The sequence below is a fragment of the Echeneis naucrates genome, chromosome 1 (assembly GCF_900963305.1).
Source record: "Echeneis naucrates chromosome 1, fEcheNa1.1, whole genome shotgun sequence".
Classification (NCBI taxonomy): Eukaryota; Metazoa; Chordata; class Actinopteri; order Carangiformes; family Echeneidae; genus Echeneis; species Echeneis naucrates.
Window position 1 is genome coordinate 465,602 of NC_042511.1, and position 20,022 is coordinate 485,623.

Below are 20,022 nucleotides of genomic sequence, written 5' to 3' on the forward strand. Positions count from 1 at the left end.
ACAGGAGCAGATTTCAGCCTGTTCTCACTGACTTTACTCTTCTACTTTTGATTTGGTTCAAAAAATTCTGACTTGTTCTCCAAAGGTTTTTCTCATTAGCATCGTTGTCACCGTTTTTTTTCCTACAGTTTCTTTTTTTTTTTTACTTGCACACAAAAATAATAATTTATGGGACTTTTCATTTCATAAGTGTATCAGTTCTAATTTTCCAAATTCTGGCTGCTACATTTGGTGAAATTAGTTGATGCTCTAAAAGTGAATAAAACAAAGGTAAACAAAAAAATTGATATCGAGATCTTGCGGTTCAAATGTCCCAGGTTTGGTTAAAGCTTTCTGGCTTTTGTTGTGTCTGAAATAACCAACTCTGCCTCAACAACATGAAAATAAAGCCTTAAAATCAGAAACAAGATAACTTCCTCCTGGCGTTTCAGGACATCGTGGAATCTGATCAAGTAATAATCGTCTCAACAGAAGTCGTTTCTTCTGTCTCCAACCGTTCTCACTGACATTCTTTGTGCTGAGGTTGAAAACCAGGCCAAGGTCGCTCCTCCCTGGAGGCGTTAAGCCAGACTTCTCTGCCGCGGCCTGATCCGTAGATAGAGCTGGGAAATAAAGGAGGAGAGGGGAGATTCTCATTAAAACACCATTACGATAACTTTCCAAATGAAACCAAATAAAGCTGATGATGACAGGACTATCAGAGCTGCTCTTAAACCTGATTAAAAGAGATGAGATGGACGGTTCGATAAGCACATCAGGTGTTACAGCAGGTTTATTTCTGCCTGACTGTTTCTAAAGACTCAGAAGAGCCGTTTGTCCGACCTGTCTCAGAGATAAATCCGAGGATGACGGATTAGAGCAGTTTAGGAATCAAAGGTTTCTTTGGCAGTTCCAGTGTCTTTTGGTCGGTGGCAGACAGTTCTGTGTCAAAGGTCACTGACTTTACGACTCTGCTGTCAGCAGCTCTGTCGGCTGGAAGAAGATGAATGTGGTCAGCTCACCCCCAGAAGGTTGCGGGGGATGTAGCCCTCCCGGTCCCCGCATCGCGCCCACCACCAGTCTGTCTCCACCTCGTCCTTCTGCTTCAGCACCGTCATGCAGTCACCTTCGCTGAAGCCGAGCTCGTCGTCGCTCTGAGGCTCATAGTCCCACAGGGCGTACACCACGCCGCGGTTCATCACGCCCATCTTCTCCTGAACGCCTGCCAAAACCAGGGCAGAGAGGAACCATTTAAAAACTGGGTCAGTAAATCATTTTACAGCCTTTTTAAACTTCTAACAAGCTAGCAAACATCTGGTGATGAGCGCCTCGGTCCTGAGGGAGTTCAGTTTCAGTGACATTAAGTGTTAATAAGTTTAAAAGGTTTCCCTGCAGTCTGTTGGCTCCTTTTTTCTTCATGTTTCCCTTTAACTTCTGACGTTTTCCACGTTCCCCCAGGGACTGCTGGAACACCCTTCAATATAACATCCCCAAATCTGCTCAAGGCCTAAAACTACCTTTAAATGTAAATGTTCCTTCTGTTTGGAAAGATGTTACTTTATTTTCCCTGCCTTCAGAGAATTCCTGAGACATCTCCATGTGCTGTTGTGGAGCCGAGGTACCACCCACCACACTTCTAAAATCTCTCACTGCTGCTCAAAAAACCGTAGAACTTCTTTGAATCCCAATTTAATGCCAAAACAAACTCTCCACTGATTTCTCGATGCTTCCTTGAATTCCCTCGAGGACTCTTCATTTCCTTTCCTAAAGGATCCTAAACCCCCCACCGACCCTCGGGTCTTACCGTAGAGGAACTGGGAGCACTGGGCGTAGCCTTCCTCCATCTCCTCACACTTGTCAGCAGCTGTTTGCATGTCGCTGTAGGTGGTGGCAAACACGGCCGCCCCCGGACTCAACCAGGAACTTGCAGACCTGAACGTTGTTACAGGAGGCAGCGCAGTGAAGCGGAGTCCTGCAGACGAAGGGAAGGAAAAGGTTTCAAATGTTCCTCCAGCTGGTTCCAGCTGCAGCTTCGATGGAGGGATTAATGAGGAGGACCTTCCCGTGACAGAGGTGGTCCAGATGTTGGCAGCTGGACAGACTGGTCGAGTCAGACCTACCCAACCATGAGTCTGTTTGCTCCTTGCTGTGGAGAGTCTGCTCCTCTCTCTGATAAAGTCAAACTGAACAGGGAGCACTGGACTCACCAGCCATCACTGTCAGCAGCGTTGACATTGACGCCAAACGGACCAGAAACTTCACGATCTCAGTGTGGCCAGCGCAGACGGCGTTGTGCAGCGCCGTGATGCCCTCGGTCGTTCGCCGTGCTGGGGTCGTCCACTGCAGACATGCAGACATCGCAGCCAAGCTCCTGAACTGCAACCTTTCCAATTTGAATGTCCAATTAGAAAGCTGAATAAACAACAAGATGCAGACAGCAGTTGTAACCTACGTCATAGATGACCTCTGGACAAGGTCGTACTCGCCCTCCAGAGAAGAGTCCAGCAGCAAGGCCAGAGGGGTTGAACTTGACCCGCATGTTGTGGTGATTCGGTCCGCGTCGGCCTTACGGAGGATGGACCCTCTTTCCCTGAGAGACAGAAGACCAGAAGGACAGAGGACATAATGAAGAACAACAAACCAAGCGTCACTCAGATCTGTTAGTGTCCTGTTAGTGTCCTCACCGGCGGCACTGTGACCTGACCCGTGACCTCTGGGCGGCTGCAGATTGGGGGTGTCATCCCCCTGCTCCACCTCCCAAACAGCTGGGGTACGGTGGTGGCGGGTAAGGGGGGAACTCCTCTGGAAAGCGGTCCTGGTGGACTGAGGTGGATGGACACGCCTTCTCTCCTCCTTGTTCTCTGGTAGTGGAGGGCAGGGAGCGGCAAGAGAGGGGGTCAATTTATTGGGTGAGCGAGGAGGCAGAGGGGGCGGAGTTAGGGGGTCCTCTGGGCTCTCGGGGCTCAGCTGGTCGATGCCAACTCTGGATGGATCCAGACCGCCCGTCCCCTCCTCGTGAATCTCAGGCTGAACATAAGCTGGACCGCGGTCTCCCATGGGAATGGTTTCCATGGCAGCCAAAGTGGTCTTCTGGTAGAGCAGCTTTTGGATGTTAGGACCAGCAGGGCCCTCTGGCTCGGTAATGGAGCTGCGTTTCTTCAAGGGGCGAGGGGCATGATGCAGCCGACGGCGCAGGGCCTCCAGGTCGGCGTCACTGGGGTTCCTGTGAGGGTTGGACAGGAAGGGGAGGAGCTTGGTGGGGCTGAGTGGTCGAGGGGTGGCAGGTTCTGCTGTCTGTCCAAGGGTGCCTTCGCCATTACCAAGGCCGCTGCTGTCAGACTCACTCCCATCTGCCACAAAAGACCCAGAGTTCACAGCAGTGGTGTCAGAGCTGACGGACTGCTGCCCCCCACTGGCCTGGAGTATTGGTTTCCCATACACTGTGAGGGGCAGAGACACTGATGTCAGGGGCAGTTTGTAATTAAAAAAAACACATCAGTTCCTCCCCCTGAGGGAGGGAACCATAGCTCACCTCTGGGCTGACTGCGGGGCAGTGTGCCGCTCAGCTGGTGCTTCCCCAGTGTGGCCTGCTGGGTGTACATGGAGTAGATGGATGAGGCAGCTACAGTCTGAGGCTTCTTCTTCAGCACAGGAGGGGGCCCATCTGAGAGCTCGGGGGTGTAAGGTCGGACAGCGGCAGCTGGAGGACTCTCCTGCTTGTTCGGCAGGGGGAGTGTATGGCTGTGGTTGGACAGGCCTCCTGGAGCCCTGAGGTGGCCCCCGACCTGGCGCACCTTCCCAGGAAATGTCCCGGTGCTGTAGGGGACCTTGGGGAAGGCTTGGGGCCCAGACGAGGAGAATAACTTGGGCTTACTGGGAACTGGAGGCGGCACCAGCGTCTGGGACTGACCTTTACCTGAACCCTGAGCAGGACACAACGAGCATCAGACGTTTTCTCTACACGAAGGAATTTAACACTAGAAGCTGTACGAAGTGCAGAGCACCTGATTGTCCCTGAGCAGGTTGTTAGCAGTGTGATTGGTCCGAGAGGGGACAGGTGGCGGGATGTCCGAACCAGAGACATCTTTCAGGTCTGTGAGGGCCTCGCCACCGACAGGAGAGAAAAAACACATTGTCATCTTCTGCTCACTGAAAAGCTGTTCAACAACACCCCAGGTTCTGGGCTCTGGACAAATGGCGCCATAACTGACCTGAGCTGCGACAGCTGAGACCAGACATGCGAGGCAGGGTGGAGGCGTGGCTGCAACCTCCACTGGATTCAGGAAACAAGCTGCTCCAGTCGGGGAGTTTGGTTATTTTTGAGGCGTCGAAACCTGAGAAAAGCAGAAAAACTGTAAGTTCAGGACTCTTCTGTCCATCTCTTCTATTTCAAGCCCCCTCTCAGAACCTGAGGCTGGTTTGACTGGTCTGGGCGGTGGCTTCACGGCCGCGTCAGGCATAGGCAGGGTGGCTGTCCCATCTGGATATGCCGGCTTCACCAGAACTTCCTGGCGAGCCGGCACCGGAGGTCCCTGGGAGCCTGTTTTTGAGGACGACTGGATGTACGGCCCCACGGCTGCCACTCTGGAGCCCACGCCATGCTGAGGGGCCACGTTGTCTGAGGCCACCTGGAGAGGAAACCAAAACGTCTAACTGATGCAGCATCAGGTCAACTGGAGCAAACAGGACGAGCCAAAACCTCCTGTGATGAGGTGGTTCTGCTTGATGGTTTGCTCACAGGAAGGTTCTCCTTCTGCTGCAGCGCAGCCTTCTTCTTCCACAGCCGCTGCCGGAGCTCAGCCAGCCGCCGGTCCATCGCCGCAACCTCCAGGTTCCTCTTGTTCAGGTTGTCTCTCTGCTGCTGCAGCCGGCTGCTCTGGTCCTGGTTCAGCTTGTTCCTTAGCTGGGATGGAACAATGGCGTCCGGTCAAGGGGGGGGCAACAAACAGGTGAGGAAGCGGGTGAATGCTCAGGATTCACACATTAGCTTAACACTTTGCCGGACTCTGGGGGGCCACAGGGGCTCTCTCAGGTCCCAGCGGTTACCTGTAGCTCCTTATAGAGGCGCTCCAGCTCGGCCCGCGGAGGAGAACGTGTGGTGAGCGTGGTGTTGGAGGAGGTGGAGGGGGTGGAGCCTCTGGTCTGTTGCTCTTCAGCTCCTCCAGCTGGTCGCTCAGCTCCTCCACTCGGGCCACGGCCACCAGCAGCTCCCTCTGCTTCTGCTGGAACAGGCTGGTCATCTGCTCGATCTCCTCCACTGACACACAACGTGTTTCAGAACAAAACAAAACAACTTGAAGCCAAAATAGAAGCCAACGATCCATTTTTCCTTAATGAAATTATGACGGAGGTGTTACTGGGCAGATGTGATCAAGCAGCTTCATGTGAATCCTGTAATTTACCCGATAAGTCTGATCTGATCTGATCTGCTCCGCACACATACACACAGCCCTTTTATTTTGTGGTGTTTAAGTCATTTCTCTGTGTTTCTCCCTGACTTCTTTTCAGTTGAACGTAAACTCAACACAACATACTGTTGTGATCAAACTGTTCAACGCATTGGCTCCAACAAAGACACACTCAAAAGACACCACTGCAGCTGTGTCTGAGTTCGGAGCTGCTTCCTTCCGAGGTCCAGGTCTATGAAGAGCTGCCCTGGTGGATTTTCCAGCCAGATGACGGATGAATTTTGGGATGCTAAAGGATTCAGCTGATGGATCCTTCGTGTCCCAGGACACGTCTGGCAGCCTCTCTGGTTCACCTGTTTAATTCAGACTTCCTGCATTTGTAGCACAAACAAGTCAAACTACGACCTGGAGTGTTTGGCTGCTGCTCAGACACCAACGTTTACCAAACCAATAAGCCACCAGGAGCTCGGGCACACTGACCTAGTTTACTGTTGCTGAGGCGTTTCTGCTCCACCTGGCCCCGGAGGGCCCGGACCCGCCTCAGCTTGGCCTCCTGGTTGTGTGCGTTCTCTCGCAGCTGTCGCAGGCGCTCCTGATCAGATGCCTCCTGCTGCTGCCGCTGATCCTGCAGCTGCAGGTACTGCAGCCGCTGCTCCTTCAAAGCAAACAACAAAAACATCAGTCATCAACAGGTGGAACACATGAACATGGGACGGCTGACATCTTCTGGACAAGGTGATCTGAGCGGTGACCAAAAACTGTCTGACCTGGGACCGGATGTGAGCCGCTGAGTTTGTGGGTTTTTGCGTACTTCCACAGTCGTGACAACTGGACTGGTGGAAACAGAATGTGTGATGAGAGGGGTCGTACCTTGGAGGCCAACATCTGCTGCTGGGCGTTGATCTGCTGCTGCTGTCGGGTGGCCAGATCCTGCAGCTCGCCCAGCGTCACGTCGACACGAGGAGCTGAGAGCTGCAACACACACAGTCAGAGTTCACCTTCACATGCTCTCAACTTGATGCAGCTTCTACACAAACTTTTGGGTTTTAAGCAGTTTCAGGCAACGCAACATTTGCAGCAGAGATGACAAATGATCTACTGTTGTGCAGTGTTGTCTAGTGTCACTTGTTTGTCAGGTTGTTGTTCATATGCAGTAAAAAAAATCCCTCCAGCATTAGCTGTAGCGTTAAGTGCTGCTAAAACTCATTTCTCTGCATATGTCCTGAAGTAAAGCAGATGGACTCTGGAGCTAAGCTAAGCTAACCTGGGCCAGCGGGTTTTATGCTAAGCTTGGCTAAACACTTCCTGGATCTCTCTGACTGACCCCGTTCTCCAGACATCTCTCTGCAGAAGCTTTCATCTGGTTTCTCTTCATCATCTGGTCAGCAGCTCGTGATCCACCTGGAGATAAAAACAGCAGTTAGTCCGGACCATCAGCTGTTGGTCCACCACTCCGGTCCAGACCGTGATCCGACGGATCAGCAGGACGTCTGACGCTGATGACACTCTGACGTAGAAGGACAGTATTCAGAGCTGGCTGACCTGGACCAGAGACCCTTAGGGAGGATTTTCTTTGTTTTTAGGACTGATAGACTAAATGAAGATGTCATCCTCTGGATGACCTGTTCTAAACTGGTGTGATCATCAGACCCCCCCAACAGAAATTCAGGAGTTGATCTGTTTATAAGTGTAACCACAGACTGTCTGTAGATGTGGAGCAGGGGTTCAGCTCCATATTAAAAATGGGTTTGATTTGGATTTTCTGGTGACTCAGACTCAACCAGCCGGTCTCCCAGTTTGGACCAGATGTTTAGTACCTGAGTCCCGTCCTGGAGGTCTCTGATGGTGCAGGAGGTAACGGACCTCCCCCCTCTGCTGCCCCCAACGCTGCAACACCTCCATCATCCGCTCCCCGTCACCCACGACACGCTCTGATTGGGTAGAAAACACAACATGATGAATACATTTTGGCTGCTCCATAACCCCGCACCCTTTTGAACGGACACTTTGAGGACGCCCACCTGAGCCTCGCCACGTCTCAGCCAGGTAGCAGTCGGCCTCACCAGGCTCCTTGCAGAGCTCGACCACGTCTCGGCAGAGCGTCTCCGGCGTGATGGGAACCTCGCTGAAGTGCTGGTCATTGTTGCTGAGGTACACGGTGAGGAACATCTACAAACACAGAGTGGGGGGGTAATGAGAAGTTTGATGTTTGAGGAGCTGGTCTGACTTTAAAAATCAAACACAGCTGTGACCTGTCAGCAGATCGTCCTGATGAGGAACAGGATGTGATTTCATGTGACGCATTCAGCCTGAGTGAAAAGAACAAAAACCTTCATGGCAGCTTCCTGTGCTATTTAAGAGCAGAGCAGATATTTGTGGACATAACTCCCAAGATGCATTGGGCCATCTGTTACTCCAGCAGGGTATCTGCTGCCGGGCCTGCAGCCAGATGGCCGCCCACAGCTCGCCAACCTGCACGGCAACGGCAGCCTGGATTCATCCTGAGAAGGTGATAATGAGTCAGTGTTTTTGCTCAAAGGCTCATCGGCTGCTCCGAGAAGCCGAACCTACAACCTGCCGGACCTGAGCCGGACCGTCTCCAGTCCTGCTCTGCTGGTTCAGTTTTCAGGGTTGACAGAATCTGTCGATTGTTTAGATGAAGCTCAGGAGAGAAAACAGACGACAGCTTCCTCTAAAATACAGTAAATAAAGACGAAGGAACAGACGGATCAGAAGACGTCCTCAGACTGACTGATGTCTTCTCAGAGGAGAAGGAGGAGCTGAGGAGCGGCTCAGCTTCGGGTCAAGGGGCGGAGTTAAACAGCCAAGATGGCAATGGCGGATCAGCTTCAGAAACCTGTTGGTGACGTTTGTAAATAAAACGTTCGTCATCTGGGAAACATGAATGTCTGCAGAGAATTTGGGACCAATTTCAAAGTTCAGCAGATAAATGATGAAAATAGCTGCTGATGTTGATGAATGTGATGAAAACGGGAAACACACTTTCTGCTGCCAGGTCACACATCAGCGGAGATTCTGTCCTGGTTCACTTTAGTCTGACAGATTAGCTCAGAGCCGCTCAGCTGCAGCCGATCTCCAAAAAGGGCAGCGTTTATCAGGCCGGCTGGAAGATTTCTGCTCCACGTTCCCGCCGACAGGAAGCCAAAGTGATGCATTTTTAGCTTCCCATCATCAAAAAGCATCAGCAGCACCGAGGCTGGCAGTGACAGAGACAAATGAGTCTGTCCTACATTAAACTGGAGCGCCGCTCGTCGTCAGGTTCCCGCGGATAAAGTGGGTCAGCGCCGCCAGCCACCCAACAGAGGTCAACCAGGAAACAGCGCAGCCAATCACAGCCTGAGGACGCACCGGTTAATTAGCTGCTGGTCAGAAGTGTCAAGTCTGGAGAAAACGTTTATTACCAAGTGAACAAACTCTGTAGATTCAAGGCTTCAATACAACATGATGCTCAATTTAGAGCAGCGGTGTCAAACTCATTTCCATCGAGGGCCACGTCAGTATAACGGCCCTGTTATTATAACATAATGATTTAATTTGTCAGGTTAATAAACGCACATTACTCCATCAATCTACCATCAAACTGTCCAAGTGAAAACAGAAAAATATCATCCAACACCAGTTATGACATGAACTTTTGAGAACACGGTTGAGAGGGGCAGAATTACGGTTTGGGTTCGGCCTGCATTCATTTTTCTCTTCCTGGATGTTTTGGGATCGTTGAAAATCGCATTGATCTGGATACACTGCAGTCTAGTCACAGGTAACACAATCGGCGTGCATTGTGGGAAATGTAGTTTATGGTCAATACACACTTTTGACTTATTTTAAGACAATCAGACCTTTTCAGCTCTCACGGGCCACAGCTGGCCCGCGGGCCTTAAGTTTGACACACAGATTTAGAGGGAACCAAACCAGGAAGAAGGGGGCGTGCCTACAGAGTGACTGACAGACTGTACCGACCAATCAGGACAGAGAACCGAGGAGGTTTCAGCTGGCAGACTGACGGCTCAAACTTTCTGTCGTAATGAAGGCTAAAAAAATCTTTATATTTCTGTATAATGTACATAAATCTGTTTTCAGTTCAGCTTCAGCTTCTCTAAAGAGAGAATTCTGTTTTATTTTCTCCGAAGAAAACATTAAATTACTGATGAATGTTTGTCAGCCAAACAAAGAGCAGATTTTATTTTGAAAGGCTTTACACTGGCTTGTTTTTAACAAAGAACGACTTCTCCAGGTGCATTGTGGGAAATAATCCAGTGTTTTCAGAGTCCCAGCAGTAAATGAGCGGCACTTTAAGCTTCTTATTTACACGATGAGCAGACTGTGATGTCACAGCTACACCTGAGAGTCCGTCTCAGACTGAGGCTGGAATTAGCATCAAGCTGCCTAATCCGCCCCCCGCCGAGCAGGACATCCTCCTCACCATGAATCCGAATCCCGCCGCTCGTTTGAATGTTTCAGCTCATCACGGTTCAAAACAGAAGTAAATTCATGCTAATCTGTGTGACCGATCCTGGAGAAGTTCATCCTGATCCAGTCCACACACTGACCAACACTATTCTCAGCCCCGCCCCCTGGACCATCCAACCGGACTGCAGTCAGCCAATCAGATCTCAGTGCACTGAGATGATTTAGTTCTTAAAAACACAAACATACCTTCAGAATAAAAGACCGATGATTTTAAAATGCGGGCCCTAAATATTAAATCAGAATTTTTAAACTGGACCAGAACTGGATCAGAACCAAAACCGGATGGACTGAAAATAGAAACGGAGGACCAGGTCCCTGCTCAGGGGAAACATGGTGGCAGCTGAAGCGCCGCAGGTCACATCCCAAATGTGTAGTCGGCGGCGTGGACAGCCGGAGCCAGATGGCCGACAGCGTCACGTGACGACCAAATTGGATTAGGCCCCCGCTGTTCAGGACACCATCATGAACTGGTCTCCTGTCAGTAAACGGACTCTGGGGGTCATCGGGGGGGGGGGGCAGCTTTAAACACCTCTGATTATTGGTCAGTGTTTAGAATTTCTTCAGAATAAATGTAATAATAAAGGTCGTTGACGCCACGTCACCTCAGAGTCTCCTTCCATGACGAGTCCTCTTCGTCCTCCCGCCGTCAGTCTGTCATCTCAGTATTTTTAAATGCGTTTGATGAGCCGAGAAGGAAAAATAAAAGACGCCTCGGCCTTTGACTGCAGCTGAAAAGTGAAGAAGGTCAAGCCGAGGTCACGCAGGAGGAAAGGTCAAGTTCAGGTTTGGTGACGAAGATCCTCACCGGGATCTCAGCGGCACCGTGAGCGCCGTCGACACGAGAACAAAGCGTCTGATTTCTGTTCCCAACTTCCCCACTTCACTTCCTCTTCGGCTGAGGAAGGCCGATTTCCGAGTTCCCACACGACCTTGAACAGCACACGTAGGTGTGTGTGTTTCTGGTCGCTGTGGCAACAGTTGCCAGGCAGCACGCGAGCTGGAAGACGACGAGGACGCAGAGAGAAGCGCCGCAGCGTTCACGCCTTCCTCTTCCTGTTCTGTCGTCGTTCAACACACGAGCGGAGAGAAGTCGTCTGACGAAACGTGATCGTCTGTAATGTCGCAGGAGTTTGTCCCTCCTCCTCCTGTATACTGAAGTCTATGGGAAAATGTCCCTTCTCCTCCTGTATACTGAAGTCTATGGGAAAACGTCCCTCCTCCTCCTGTACACTGAAGTCTATGGGAAAATGTCCCTTCTCCTCATACTGAAGTCTATGGGAAAATGTCCCACCTCCTCCTGTATACTGAAGTCTATGGGGAAATGTCCCTCCTCCTCCCTTAGACTGAAGTCTATGGGAAAATGTCCCTCCTTCTCCCTCATACTGAATTCTATGGGAAAATGTCCCTCCTCCTCATACTGAATTCTATGGGAAAACGTCCCTCCTCCTCATACTGAAGTCTATGGGAAAACGTCCCTCCTCCTCATACTGAATTCTATGGGAAAACGTCCCTCCTCCTCATACTGAAGTCTATGGGAAAATGTCCCTCCTCCTCATACTGAATTCTATGGGAAAACGTCCCTCCTCCTCATACTGAAGTCTATGGGAAAACGTCCCTCCTCCTCATACTGAAGTCCCTCTTTCTCCTCAGTAAATGTTTTCCTGATGAGTTTATGGTTCATTTTTTTAGATGATGGGAAAGTCAACGGTCGAACAGTGAAGGTGAAGCTGGAGTTAAAGCACCAACTGTTAACGAACCGACACTGAATGGTTTAAAAACACGGGTTCTGCTTCTGGACCCGCCCCTGCTCCCAGGACCTCAGCAGACCTCTGGTCCCAGGCTCTGGAGGATCCTCCATCAACCAGTTTCACCGTCAGCCAAAGTCTCTGAGCCGGTCCAGGATGAAGAGCCCAGGTTCCTTCATCATCAGGAGGTCTGCAGGTCTGGAGGATCCAGCTAAAGAACCCTGCTGGACTCCGGATCTACAGTGAAACCAGCTCATGAACTCACCGGCATCATGTTGTCGTCCTCCTCCCTGCCGCATCCAGACTGCAGCTGAATCCGCTAAACCATCATCCTCCTCCTCCTCACCGGGACCAGGGTCGGTCCTCCCGGCTCCACCTCGACCTGTTGCGGGGAGCTGCGGGCCGCTGCAGAGGTGAGGATGGAGCCGGATCAGCAGGAAGCAGCCTTCCACAATAAGAGTGTGCTTTATTGCTGTGATGGTGGAGAACAACGCGGAGCTGGAGCAGCTCTGGTCCCGCCGGTCCTTAATCCTGATCCGCGTCCAGGATCCGACTGATGGGGAGCCAGCGAGGCTCAGACCCTCCGATCAACAGAGAGGACAGCTTCCTGTCCCACTTTTCAGAATAAAAGCTCCATCTGAGATAAGCGATCAGTATGTACGAATGAGTGAACAGCAACAACATCAGCTGGTTATTTATGACCTTTAAAACATGTGCTGATTGTTTTTATTTGTCATTCTTAATTAACTGAGAGAGATTAAGTTTGACCATCTTTTATCCTGAAGGCGGATTTATCCATTTCCGGTTGGATTTGTTCAGCTTGACGTCACTGCTCACCAGACACCCCTGAAAGTGTGTGTGTGTCTGTGAGAGAGAGAGAGAGAGAGAGAGAGAGAGAGAGAGAGATCAGGAAAACAGAAATCCCCTGATTTATCCGCTCAGTAAAGGAGGAGGAGGGGGACCTTTTCCCATAGACTTCAGTACAGTCTGACCTCACAGCCAGATGTAATGAAGGCTGAAGGCTCTTCAGTCCAAACGTTTGAACAGGAGTTTGTCATCATGATGAAGGGAAATGATATGGACAGCATGAACTCAGCTGGACTAAAGAAGAAAAAGTCTTCTGGAGAGTTTTTCCATCTTCTTCGGTGGTTTTAGTCCAAATCAGCGTCTCCTGCCTCCTCCTGGGATCAGGACTGTCTTTACTCTCTCCGGCCTGAATGTGCAGGAGAATAAGAGATGAATAAACTTTATGAGTTTATTTTGTTAGATTAACACGTGACAGCTCACGCCAGCAGGGGGCAGCAAAAGAGTGTAAAAAGACAAATATCGTCCAGAGTTGGAAGATATCTGAGTTAGGAGGAGAAAATAAAAATAAACCCGTGTTTGGAACAAATGGCCGATTTTGGCCTCACAGCTCTTCTTTTCTGTCGAAAGCTGTCACGCACTTTTATTTTGAAACCGGAAGTGGTTGGTGAGGCTGACCCGGATGGACTCTGATCGGACACACGTGGATCCGGAACAGGCTGGAGAAAACTGGACAACAGATCAGATACACAACAAACTTCAGCTGCAGGTACACGTCCGGTCCGTGTTCAGTCCAAACGTTAACCCGAAACCTGATATTTAGTTTTTATGTGTTCGTGTCAACAACGCCGAGAGTTCTGCAGACAGTGTTTCCTGTAACGTTTTATCAGGGTGAAGGTAATTTAATGTAACTCCTGTCGCTGCTTCGTGCTTTTATCAAACAGCACAGTAATGTTGTTTATTTCTGCTCACTCTATCACACACACGGAGTTCAGGTGAGACACAAGAAAAGCAAAATGTCATTTTTTAAACGCTCACAGGGCGAAGATGGCAGCTGCAATCCTAAAATGAATAAAGCCAAAGTAAAAGTGTCATAGTGCCGTGAAGCTGAGCGGAAGTGAAACAGAAACTTAAAGTTTGGAGCAGCGAGCCGATAACAGAACAGCAGAAATGTTAATTTTTGATGTTCTGTGCCAACAAAGTTGTTTCCGGGTCAAACTGGGAGGTGGAGCTTCTTCTTCTCTGGATTTTATTGTGCTGCTTGGTGCTGCCCCCACAGATGGGAAGCTCTGCGGCCCCTGGGGGCCCCGGTCTCCATGGTTACTCCAGCCAGGCTCTTGGAGCTTCCTTGTTTTTGTGTTTGTTCTTCCCTCCTGAACTCGTCCATGTTTGTTTTCCTCAGTGAGCTGCAGGTCCAGGATGAAGAGGAAGCAGCAGAGGGATGTCCTGATGAAGACGAGGGACAGCAGCAACGATGAAGACTCCGACATGGAAAAGAACTTCAGTTTGCTCACCGAGAGAGGAGGAAAGGCTGAGGAGGACGACGAGGACCTCAGAGGAGGAGATCAAGCCCTCTCTGAGGAGGAGGAGGAGTCTGATGAAGAGGACGAAGAAGACTCAGATGGTGCTGATGAAGAAGGGCAGGAGGTCGAAGGAGACGAAGAGGTTGTTGGCAGCAGCAGTGACATCCAGACGAGAGATGACATTAAAAAAGGTGAGTTCCTGTTTTCATTTTTCATTTCAAGCAGCTACTGAAACGCTGAGTTGATACACAAAACACAGTAAAAATAAAGTGTCAGCAAACAGAAGTTATGATGTCAGAGTGAAGTCGACCTTTGACCCCTTCTATTTTAATTCCTCCTGAGTTGTATTTGTTGAACTTGGTGAGTGTTTTATGAGGTCTCGGTCTGCTGTCGCTCCCTCAGAGCTGTCCAACATGTCCTTCGAGGACATCATGAAGCTGCAGAACAAAGTGGGAACCAAAGTCTACAACAAGGTCGCCTACGGCAACAGCAAGAGGACAGACACCAAGACCAAGAGACGACTGAACAAGAACAGGTGAACAGTCGGCTTCACTTCCTGCTTCTGTGTGTGTGGGGTTTCTTTGTATAGGCTCTGCAGGTCTTTTTTGTGCAATTATTATTTGAATATCTGTGTAATAAGTTCAGTTGAGCATCGTGTTTTTGTGGGAACTGATGTTGTGTGTTTACTGAGTTTTCTTCACTGGAGTGTGATTGTCGCCTATGTCCTTGTGTCCAAGACAAATTTTCCCCAAGTGTATCTTAATCTTACAAACAATGGTCTGATGGTGTGTGTGTCAGGCCGATGGAGATTTCAGCCAAGAAACCAGCTCCGTTCCTCCGTCAGGTCGTCCCCGTCAGGAAACCGGTGAGTGAAGGAAGCCTGCAGCACTCCACAGGTTCTTCTGCTCTTCTGGATTTACGCTGAACGATTGTGTGTCTGCGTCTTTTCTTTGCTTCAGACGTCGAGGGATCCTCGATTCGACAACCTGTCTGGAGAATACAAACCTGAGATCTTCGAGAAGACGTACAAATTTATAAATGACATCAAACAGAGAGAGAGGGAGGTGAGGAACGTTCAGACGTCAGGTTCAAACCTGAAGATGGCAGAAACTGATGTCATCGTGTTTGTCCGCAGATCATCCAGAAGAAGCTGAAGAGCACGAAGAAAAACAACCAGAGGAAGGAAAAGCTGCAGTTCCTCCTGAAGAGGATGGTGAGTCCGAGCAGCCGTCACATTAAATACGACTCATTTAAAACTCACAGTCCGTCTTCATGTGAAGGGCCTCTGTTTTTAACATGTGACCTTTGTCCTCCTGCAGGAGAACCAGGAGCGAGCGAGGAAGAGCCGAGAGCAGCAGAGAGAGAGAGAGCTGCAGTTCAAGAGGCAGCAGAGAGAACAAGCCAATCAGGGAGCACAACCGTTCTTCCTCAAGAAATGTGAGTGTCAAAGGTCAACTGACGTTGCATTTTGTGAAATCCGACATTTTAGTTGTGAACTGAAACATTTTTTGTTTCCTTCTTCCAGCTGAGAAGAAGAAGCTGCAGCTGGCAGAAAAATATCAGGAACTGAAGAAAAGCGGCAAACTGGAGAACTTCCTGAGCAAGAAGAGGAAGAGGAACGCCATTAAGGACCGCAGGAAGCTGCCGCAGCAGCTGCAGGGCAAGAAGGCTGCATGACGTGCTCAACAACCCAGAAGAAGAACCGGATGAGTGACATCATGACTCTGACGCACCTCGTGTTGTGTTTGAGTCCATCAGGGTGGATTAAAGACTTTCAACACGTTTACGCTCAGCAGGAAGTCGACCTCGAGTCAACAAACTGTGATGAGCTGTTTTCTGCTGCATTCACTGATCCTCAGATATTTGAGCATTGATGATAGACTGGTGAAATTAAGAGTGTCCTTGAACGCACCATCTACTTGTTTGTTTTTGCAGAACTGAGAGGAAGGTGAATTTAAAGTTTTTGTATTATTGTTCTACTTCCTGTTATGAACCGTGTGGTCACTGCTGTCCACATTTTTGGTTCTTAGAAACATCTGCTTCCTGTCAGAAACTGATGATTTAAACTTTATTTAAAATAAAACATTTAATGATTGTATGATGATTCATGTGGAAATTCATCAGTGCAGTTTGGTAGAATGACCAGCAGATGGCGCACCAGGACAGAAGACAGACCGGACCTTCATCACATCATCAAGAAATGATTCACACTGAAATGTTCACTCTCATTAAAGTGACTCAGACTGAGCGATCAGTCCACAATCGGTCCAAGACCAGGTCTGAATGAAGTTCTGATCCAGCTGGATCTTCAGGATTTCAGGAGCTGGTTCATCATCAGAACACATGATCCAGAGTCCCTGCAGGAACACTTGGACCTGATTCAGGAACAAAGCGGAGCCAGTGCAGGTGGATCTGGATGAGATATGGGATTTCAGGGATGTCAGTTTCTGTTGGGAAGGACGAGGAGACGTTTCTGTTTCACAAAACCAAACAATCCTTCAGAATAAAAGACTCTCTGTCTCGTCCCAACATCTCTAAAAGTCAGTTGACCTTTCACAGAAGCCCCGCCCCCCTTAGTTACTGTTGCAGCCCGTCAAGCTTCTTGATGCCGACGGAGTGTCAGCAGTGTGATGGCGGGAAGAAGTATCTCGGAGTGAGTCAATACCGGCGCGGTGTCGTCCAGGTCAAAGGGTCAAAGAGGAGAAAAGGGTGTGATAATGAACTACGACTGTCGAGGCAAAAGCAAGCAGGTCAGTGGCTAAATCAGAGAAACCTCATGACCTCTACCTGACAAAACTAGGTTGTCACATGTTAATATTATGACTGAAAAGAAGTCAGACCACAGTCCAAGTCTGCTCCTTAAACTGGACAAAATAAAAAATGCTTTTTTATGTTTTTAAAATACATAAATACAGACTCATTGTGTAATTAATTGCAATTTTTTTATTCAAAATATATAAAAATTTCAAAATACTCAAAAGTAATTGAAATACATATTTCAAAAACAAGTAATTTCAATACTGCCCACCTGTTGACAGTTTCTGGTTGTTCTCATCATCAACCTTTATTGAACCAGCAGGTTGCAGCACCAGTAACGTGTTAACAGGTTGAATATAGAGTGAAAAACTGCACTTCAAATCAGATATTGTTGTTGTAACTTATCAGGCCTAACGTTCCTGTTCTTTGGGGGGCTTTCAACAGCCTCCCAGCTGATCCCTAGTCTGTTATGTTCAATGTTGATGTAAACTGAAGAAACATAATGTTAGGAAGACATGGCATTAGCCTAGCCTAGCCTAGCCTAGCCTAGCCTAGCCTTGGAGCAGACGGATGTATGCTTGTTGTGTTTTCGGACAAACTGTCAGACTCACATACACCATCAGCACATCACTTCACCATTTAGCTGGTCGGAGATCTTTACATAGTAACGGTTGCCGGGCTGTATAATTGGACAATGACCATTTTGGGGGCGGGCTTTGCAAAAGGTCAATTAACAAAATTTAATGAGGAATCAGAAATCAGGCCCATTGTTGGCCTGCTGTTGGTCTGTTGTTGGCCCGTTGACGGTCTGTTGTTGGTCTGTTGTTGGCCCATTGTCGGTCTGTTGTTGGCCCGTTGACGGTCTGTTGTTGGCCTGTTGTTGGCCCGTTGTTGGTCTGTTGTTGGCCCGTTGACGGCCCGTTGTTGGCCTGTTGTTGGCCCGTTGTTGGTCTGTTGTTGGCCCGTTGACGGTCTGTTGTTGGTCTGTTGTTGGCCTGTTGTTGGCCCGTTGTCGGTCTGTTGTCGGTCTGTTGTTGGTCTGTTTTTGGCCCGTTGTTGGTCTGTTGTTGGCCTGTTGTCGGTCTGTTGTTGGCCCGTTGACGGTCTGTTGTTGGTCTGTTGTTGGCCCGTTGTTGGTCTGTTGTCGGTCTGTTGTTGGTCTGTTGTTGGCCCGTTGTTGGTCTGTTGTCGGTCTGTTGTTGGTCTGTTGACGGCCCGTTGTTGGCCTGTTGTTGGCCCGTTGTTGGTCTGTTGTCGGTCTGTTGTTGGTCTGTTGACGGCCCGTTGTTGGCCTGTTGTTGGCCCGTTGTTGGTCTGTTGTTGGCCCATTGACGGTCTGTTGTTGGTCTGTTGTTGGCCCGTTGTTGGTCTGTTGTTGGTCTGTTGTTGGTCTGTTGACGGCCCGTTGTTGGCCTGTTGTTGGCCCGTTGTCGGTCTGTTGTCGGTCTGTTGTTGGTCTGTTTTTGGCCCGTTGTTGGTCTGTTGTTGGCCCATTGTCGGTCTGTTGTCGGTCTGTTGTTGGCCCGTTGTTGGTCTGTTGTTGGCCCGTTGTTGGTCTGTTGTCGGTCTGTTGTTGGCCCATTGTCGGTCTGTTGTTGGCCTGTTGTTGGCCCGTTGTTGGTCTGTTGTTGGCCCGTTGACGGTCTGTTGTTGGTCTGTTGTTGGCCCGTTGTTGGTCTGTTGTCGGTCTGTTGTTGGTCTGTTGACGGCCCGTTGTTGGCCTGTTGTTGGCCCGTTGTCGGTCTGTTGTCAGTCTGTTGTTGGTCTGTTTTTGGCCCGGTGTTGGTCTGTTGTTGGCCCGTTGTCGGTCTGTTGTCGGTCTGTTGTTGGTCTGTTGTTTGCCCGTTGTTGGTCTGTTTTGGCCCGTTGTTGGTCTGTTGTCGGTCTGTTGTTGGCCCGTTGACGGCCCGTTGTTGGCCTGTTGTTGGCCCGTTGTCGGTCTGTTGTCGGTCTGTTGTTGGCCCGTTGACGGCCCGTTGTTGGTCTGTTGTTGGCCCGTTGTTGGTCTGTTGTTGGCCCGTTGTCGGTCTGTTGTCGGTCTGTTGTTGGTCTGTTGTTGGCCCGTTGTCGGTCTGTTGTCGGTCTGTTGTTGGTCTGTTGTTGGCCCGTTGTCGGTCTGTTGTTGGTCTGTTGTTGGTCTGTTGTTGGTCTGCTGCTGTTCTAAATAAAACTCAGTGTGGCTGCTGTGTGTGTGTGTGTGTGTGTGTGTGTGTGTGTGTGTGGTTGGGGTTAAGGGTTTAATTCAAGAAATTAAACGTCAATGACCCAAAAACAAAAAACATCAATGACAAAAACGAATTAAGATTAGAAATATAAGATGGAATAATTCAGTTTAAGAAATTTCCTCCCAACTCTGATTTAAATTTTCTGCGATGCATTCAAAATAAAAACAAGAAGTATTTTCCCACATGAACTTGGTTCAGAAAAGTATAAAGATTTAAAGTTGAACTCAGACTGATTCTGTCACTGAACGTTTCACTGTTTCACTCATGAATATTAAGAGCAGCAGAATTCTAAATGAATACATTTGATTTATTTTCTATTTGTACGACAAAATGAAGTCCACATATGGAAAAGTCTCATTAAATATCTAATAAATTCAGTGAAAGAAAAATTGCAGTTTGGATGTTTGTTGATTTCAGCATTTTAAAATCCGGACTTCTGTACGTCAGAGCAGGCAGCGGTGGGCCTTCGTCCTCGCCCTCAGGTAGCCACGCCCTAACGGACTTAACTCAAACCTTTCGCTCTCTCATTTGGATTCATGGCCGCTCCGATCTCGTGTTGTTCCCACCGAGATCCTGAGCGTCCTGAATGGCCAATAAAAAGCTCATCGCCTCACGGTGAATTGGAGTTGAAGAAAAGGCGCCCGGCGAGGCAGTGACGGCCTCCATACAGCTCCCATCTGTTGGTCCGGCCCCCCCGCCCTGTGAAAGGGATAATTGAGTGTTAGAGAACGGCAGAATAGATCCCTCTGCTGCTGATTTGTATTCTTTAGAAAGAGCCAGGGGTTTCACACCACATCTGCCCCTCAGCCCCATTCACTGTCCCATCAATTAGCACACTCAATTAAGCCCTCATAATCCTTTTACCGGCGCACAAGGGCTCCCTGAACGCCACGCCCGCCATGGAGAAGGGGCAACAAATGAGACTTTAGTGACTGTTTTCTTTGGGGGGGACAAAGCCGCTGATGGCCGGGTGAGTCCTTCAGCACTTCATAAGGAGCCTCGATGGTTGAAAAGCTGAGCTGCAGCTGGCTGCGAGCTGCCGGCCTACCGAAGGCCGGCAGCGGCGCCAAGGAGTTCCCTGCTCTATTTG

General features: G+C 49.4%; 1 protein-coding gene and 1 pseudogene across 2 annotated transcripts; one reads left to right on the forward strand and one right to left on the reverse strand.

Moving 5' to 3' along the window:
- Window positions 1-72: 72 nt before the first annotated feature.
- Window positions 73-11,897, reverse strand: LOC115053095 (apoptosis-stimulating of p53 protein 2-like; annotated as a pseudogene).
- A 1,224-nt stretch (window positions 11,898-13,121) lies between these two features.
- On the forward strand, window positions 13,122-16,042 carry rrp36 (ribosomal RNA processing 36). Of its 2 annotated transcripts, none has more exons than XM_029496437.1 (8): window positions 13,122-13,196; window positions 13,830-14,141; window positions 14,353-14,485; window positions 14,749-14,815; window positions 14,910-15,014; window positions 15,086-15,163; window positions 15,270-15,387; window positions 15,476-16,042. In XM_029496437.1, exons 2-8 carry the CDS (start codon window positions 13,847-13,849, stop codon window positions 15,625-15,627), a joined length of 948 nt encoding a protein of 315 aa, XP_029352297.1. In that variant the 5' UTR covers window positions 13,122-13,196; window positions 13,830-13,846; the 3' UTR covers window positions 15,628-16,042. The 2 variants fall into 2 exon arrangements, with proteins under 2 accessions (XP_029352297.1, XP_029352372.1); XM_029496512.1 differs by having other exon boundaries at window positions 13,196-13,324.
- Window positions 16,043-20,022: the final 3,980 nt, after the last annotated feature.

What these genes read in the sequence shown, in the direction of transcription:
- rrp36 (XM_029496437.1), top strand. Translation starts at nt 13,847, where the DNA reads ATGAAGAGGAAGCAGCAGAGGGATGTCCTGATGAAGACGAGGGACAGC. An exon ending in GAGAGATGACATTAAAAAAG is followed by an intron (nt 14,142 to 14,352) that starts GTGAGTTCCTGT and finishes TCGCTCCCTCAG; the next exon opens with AGCTGTCCAACATGTCCTTC. An exon ending in TCGTCCCCGTCAGGAAACCG is followed by an intron (nt 14,816 to 14,909) that starts GTGAGTGAAGGA and finishes TCTTTGCTTCAG; the next exon opens with ACGTCGAGGGATCCTCGATT.